Source organism: Lygodium microphyllum, chromosome 5, assembly GCF_053477565.2.
Source record: "Lygodium microphyllum isolate KBCC chromosome 5, Lygodium_microphyllum_v1.1.10, whole genome shotgun sequence".
Classification (NCBI taxonomy): domain Eukaryota; kingdom Viridiplantae; phylum Streptophyta; class Polypodiopsida; order Schizaeales; family Lygodiaceae; genus Lygodium; species Lygodium microphyllum.
The window spans coordinates 90483960-90490009 of NC_141139.1; the positions used below are offsets into that span (position 1 = coordinate 90483960).

General features: G+C 42.8%; 1 protein-coding gene and 1 pseudogene across 1 annotated transcript; both read left to right on the top strand.

The window, feature by feature from the left end:
* LOC148036126 (putative polyamine oxidase 5) overlaps positions 1–2161 on the top strand; it is a 52596-nt pseudogene extending 50435 nt beyond the window's left edge.
* Positions 1196–5526, top strand: LOC148036127 (histone-lysine N-methyltransferase, H3 lysine-9 specific SUVH3-like). The gene is made up of 2 exons (XM_087678120.1): positions 1196–2066; positions 2158–5526. The coding sequence occupies exon 2, from the start codon at positions 2201–2203 to the stop codon at positions 4844–4846; it is 2646 nt and encodes an 881-aa protein (XP_087534246.1). The 5' UTR covers positions 1196–2066; positions 2158–2200; the 3' UTR covers positions 4847–5526.
* The last annotated feature ends 524 nt before the right edge of the window (positions 5527–6050 follow it).

The following is a 6050-nucleotide window of genomic DNA, read 5'->3' on the forward strand; positions in this document are numbered from 1 at the left end:
ATGCCTCCAACAAAGCATGTATGGAAAGATTATTTAGAGCTTGAATTGTGCCTTGTTAATTTGGTGAAGTCCTAGTTTCTCCTCCTACCTTAGATTCACTCCTCTTGATTAGAGTGCCATTGTGCTCAACACTCTCTTCCATGGGAATGTTACTGTTGCTTGCATTGAGTTTGGTGATCAAAGCTTTGGCTACCTCACATGTAATGAGTTGCATGGGGATAGGCAATGTGGCTAGCCCTTATAATGCCTAGGTCACTTGCAATAAATTTTCCATGCGTGAAATTCTCTCCATTATACTGTGTTACCATAATGATGTGTTACTTAACATGGATACGCTTTACATTTATTTAAGAAGAGTACTTATGAGTTCTAGACACCTTTTGAGAGATTAGCAACTTTTTAAATCTCTACCAATAAAATTAAGTCCTTTGTTGAAAATATTTCCCCAACTAGAATTCTCTTGTTCCAAACTCGCATACACCATAGCCTTGGGGGGGGGGGGGGGGTTGTGTTAGCCAAGTGATGCCTTTTGAGTATTCATATAAATTTTGAATTAGAGGTTTTTGTAATTGTTACAAAAATGTTTCATGTGGTCTTTTTTTTCAATTGTGAAAAAAGGAAACATAATTTGATTAAAAAATTCCTCCAAATTTTAAGTTAGGCTAGGTTCAGATGAGTGGCGGCAATGATATATCAAAGGGGCATGCTTTTGATGTGGCATCTCCCAAACGGTTGAGACTTCCCTTCTCTTTCCACCGGACCTACCCTCTTTCTACTGACCTCTTCCCCTCGGAAGAGCCTTGGCACTAAGAAAAAACCTCTCTTTACCTTCTTGTAGCACATTGTGCCTCAAGCTTTATTGTTCACAAAAAGGAGGTGGAAGGTTGGTCATGGTTTGCAGTGCTGCCACCTTTGTGTGAACCTAGCCTTAGATTTGATATTCTAGTATTATTACCAAAAGGTTTTGCGCGAGGGGGGGGAGGGTATGAGGTGCACATGGAGCACCTTTCGATAGTGGCACAAGGTGCCCATGAAACCTTGCACGCACGACCCCTCACTCGAGCAGTCCTGCATGGCCCCGCCGCCCACCTGCCCGTGCCCGTGCCAGCCCAATCCCAAAGTGAAACGCCTAGGACATGTTACCAAAATGTTTCTAGTGAGCTTTGCTTCTTTGCGCGTGATGAGTTAACATCTCGCAAGCTCTTATTTATTGGACATCTATACATGTCGCCTTAGCTCCGGGGCTTCATGTGGTGTTTTAAGACGTGGGTGGCTTCATCTCAAGATCGACTGCGTATGCACATCAAGATCGTTTCGTGAAACCCTATCTCCATCGATCGACGCAGAGGAGAGAGGGTCCAGCCCTACATAAAGGAGAAGAGGACGAAGCTCAGCCAGCTCCGGTCGCACACAGGATTCAATGCATTCAACTAAACCCTAGCGAACCAGGCCGTCTGTGCCCGAGACCACAGAACCCTAGCTTTTTTAAGCATTCTCTGTCATTCATTCTCCTGCCGCAGCAAACTGCTGATGAGCCTGTAGCAGCTTTGATCGAGTTTCCTCGAGACACGGTGGCAGGTATTAGAATAGCTGAGGCAGGAGCAGCCTGTGTTAATTGGGAAACTCTGCAGCAAGCTAGGGTTTTCTTGTGATATATATACCCCCCTTTCCCTCCAAGGGGTAGTAACAGGTACTAACATTGTGCATCCGAGTACGCAGTGGCACGAAGCTTTTTGCATGGTTCTCCGGTGCTGCAGTACGGTGCACCTTTGCATCCTCGCATTGTGAAGGTTTGTCACAGCTCTGCACCACTGCTGCTGGGAATCCCTTTGCTGCTAAGTGTTATTCGCATTCGCATCCCTGCTGTCGGGAATTTCCCTCGATCATCTTGTAGTGAAGCTCTCCACAACTCCGGTGGAAACCCTTTGTCATCAGTACAACCCTTGCAGTTGGTGATCCAGTTGGATTTCTACAACCCTTGCAGTTGGTGATCCAGTTGGATTTCTTCGGAGATTCACCTTCGTGGATGCTCCTTCTGAAAAGCTTCCATGGGGCCTCCGTAATATGTAAGTTGTGAGCCATCATCTCTCAGTTCTTGCGCTTTTTGGCAGCGTGCTTTTGCTTATCTTTTGACTTGTTACTTTTTCTACCTGCCAGGTAGCAGGTTACGAGGGTTTTTATGCAGTAGTTATATCTTCAAATGGATTTAGTTGCTGCAGCTGTTTCAGGAGAGGTCTTTCTGGATCCTTCAATACCTAAAGAACAGTTAAATGGGGTTTCTAACATGGACATTGAAGCCTCATCCAATAGCTTGAGTAATTGGCATACTCGCTGGAGAATGAGAAATGGGAAGCCTAGACCTTCTGCAATCAGGGATTATCCTGATATTGTTTCTGTTGTCAAGGAAAATGGTGTCCTGAAGTCTGAGACAGGGAATGATGCTTCAAAGTTGGACCACAAACCTCTGGAGCAGCAGAAGCCCAGTAAATCTGAGGAAGAAAACGACTTTAGTGAAAACGATGGTCCTGATCACAAGGCTAATAAAGACAGTGGTAATGTTGACACTGCATCTTCGCCTGAAAAGAATGGTGGTGATGGTATTCCTTCTAACCACATAGAGGCATTAGATCTAGATAACCAAAAGAACGAAGAGAGTGAGAACTTGAAACAGGCCAAGACCAAAGTTCAGCAAGCTAAAGGGAAGTCCCAGGTTGGCGATTTTCCTTCCCCAAAAGTGTTGCCTAAACAGTCTAATGAGAAAGCTCCTCGCCCTAAGCCAGCTGTTGTCAGGGATCTTCCAGATATGGTGAAGAAAAATGTGGAACAGAAGAAGGGAATCTCATCTTCTAAGCTTCAAGATGCTGAACCTCAGACAGAGCAAGTTGTCGCCAAGAGTAAGTCTGGTCCAAAAGAAAGTACTCCCTTGGACACTGTCAAACTCAATGATACTAGCAAGAAGTCCAAGAGGTCTCAAGGTGGTGAATCTGAGCCAGAACAAGAGGTTGGAAAGAGCAACTCTACTGTTAAAGAAAGTGTGTCTGCTGACACTATCAAACCTAATGACAATGGGAAGAAGGCCAAAAGGGTACCAGAGGAAACAAAGGCCATGAACAAAGCCCAAAAAGGGCCTAAGACTTCTGGTGTTGTTCAACCCTCACCGAAAGGCAAGAAACAAGAAGCAGATTCACAAGCTCAGTCTCAAGAAAAGGATGTAACACCTAAGGCTACTAAGCGGAAAAGCAAGGCCTCAACACCTTTAGAGTCAGCCAAAAAGGTCAGGCGTTCTGCTGACAAGAAAGCAAACAAAGCTGCAACTGAAAATATAAGCTCTAGCTCTGTGAGAGAGGCACTGAGGCTGTTTGATGCAACACGCCGTAAATTAGTGCAAGATGAGGAGAAAATGGGTAAGCACGTTAAAGGCAGGGCTGATTTGACAGGAATGTCCATGCTGAAAGATAAGGGATTTGGGCAGGGTGAAAAGATGAAGGGTTCCATTCCTGGGGTTGAAGTAGGAGATGCTTTTTTCTTCAGGTCTGAGATTTCTTTCATAAAGATGCATGCTCCTCTCCAAGGTGGAATTGAGTACCTAACTGCTAAAGAAACAGAATGGAATATTCCAGTGGCTATTAATATTATCTCCAATGTCGGCCAAGATGGTGGTAACGACAGTGGAGAACAACTAATCTATGCTGGGCAAGGCGGGAGGAGTGCAGACAACAAGCAGACAGATGACCAGAAGCTTGAAAGGGGGAACTTGGCAATGGATGGTAGTAGACGATTTAAAGTGCCAGTTAGAGTAATCAGGGGGATAAAGGATATCAACAGTTTTTCTGGAAAAATATACATCTATGATGGTCTTTATACAGTTGAGGAGACCTATACAGTTAAAGGATCTGGTGGTTTTGATGAATACCGTTTTAGGCTTGAACGCATTCCTGGACAGCCCCAGCTTGGATCATACTGGGTAACTCTAGCGAATGAGCTCAAAAGTCAATCACCCTCATCACGCAAGGATGTGGTTGTAAAAGATATCTCGAAAGGAAAAGAAAGTCAGCCTGTTTGTGTTGCTAACACAGTTGATGAGGATAAAGGTCCAGCTAGCTTTGAGTATACTATGGTGATGGTTTATCCGGATGATATTGGGAAACTGAAGCCACTTAGTGGGTGCAATTGCAAAGGCCCCTGCGGTGCTGATTGTAGCTGCCTTACAATGAATGGAGATGAGTGTCCATACATCACTGGAGGGATTCTTGTGAAGGAAAAAGGTGTGGTCTATGAGTGTGGAAGGCTTTGTGCATGTCCATCCAACTGCCACAACAGGGGACCCCAAAAGGGATCCAAGTTTCGCCTAGAGGTTTTCAAAACTCAAGATCGAGGGTGGGGTCTGCGCAGTCTGGAGACAATACCTGCAGGCAGTTTTGTGTGTGAATACACTGGCAAGTTAATAGTGGGTCAAGATGCAATGAGCAGAGTACAAGAGAAAGAGCATATATTAGATGTGTGGAGATTGCCCAGTACTGTACCTCGGTGGGGTGATGTTTCAAGTACTTTCCCAGACAGCACATCCTCAAGTGCTATGCCAGAAATTAAAAAAGCTGAATATGTTATTGATGCAAGTCAGACTGGAAATGTGGCTCGCTTCATTAATCACAGTTGCATGCCTAATCTTCTGCCTCAGAAGGTCTTGTATGAGCATGAAGATACAAGGTTTTGTCAAATCAAGTTTTTTTCTATGGATATAATTCCCCCTATGAGGGAACTTACTTTTGACTATGGTCCACCAGCTACTGAGGAACTTAGTAAGGACTGCTTATGTGGAAGTTCAGATTGCAGGGGGAAAATGTAACACTATCACTGTCCCATCAGCCACAGATTGCAGGTGTGCCTTTATGCAATCAAGCTAATTCAGTTAACCTGCAACATGTTTTTACTGCAACAAAAAGCTACTGTAATTTACTTGGTTATGCCAATCTCTGTTTCAAATGATGTGGGTGTAGTATAATTTGTTTGGTAACTTGGTTCTGTGTACATCTGCAAGTTTGTAAATCTCACTGTATATGAAATACCGTGTGTACTCCATATAGGCAGCCCAATGAGAAGCAAGACAACATACAGGTGCTTTGCAAATTTTGAAATTTGTATCATCAAGCATTAAGCAAGGCGACTGTTGTGCAATATACCAACACAGAACTGGGTGGTTTCGCCCGGTTTTGAATCTTTTACTGGCCATTTGTATGACAGAACATCACTTCATTCTGACGGCTTTCATTAGGATATGGTCAATGGGATATATGGTCAATCAATGTGAATCCAGCACGAACAGCCCAATTATATGGAGAGAGATCTTGTCTGTTACTAGTATGCAAGAGTGTGTCAAGGTCTTCCTTCTAAAAAATTGTAGTATGATAATGCTAATCAATTTTTGGTGGGGTTTAGAAAATCCAGGCAAGATCAATCCAGTTGCAAAGTGCCGAACTGAAGACATTGCTGCAGTTTGAATACAAAAATGGAGCATGGTTTGGGAAATGACTGTTCTGGGAACACATTGTTTGTAAAATAATGGTTGTGAAAATATAAGATGACGTGATTTGTTATAAGGTGATACACATAACAAATAGATAAATGAAATTTTAATGTTGAGAAGGTATCTTAAAATTTTTGAAACTGCATGTTAAGGCACATCCAGCCCTGTTTAAAATGTTTTATCTTTGTTTATGAAATAAGTGATGATTTAGTTGTTTTATTGATTATAAGTTAACAAGGGTGCATAGTATTAAGCATCACTCAAAACATGTTATAAGTGATGATTTAGTTGTTTTATTGATTATAAATTAAAAAGGGCGCATTATATTAGGCGTCACTCAAAACATCTTATTGAATTGACTTCTAGCAAGCATGCAATGAAGAATAGTCTTAGTGCTACATTTACTTCAGCTGCCTCCAGGAGGGATTATGCAAAAGATAACAAATTTAGAAGAGAGGAGGTGAAAATTGCCATGGTGTGTAGCTAGAAGAGACAGAAAAGTAGAACACTGCCTTAGACCCAAAAT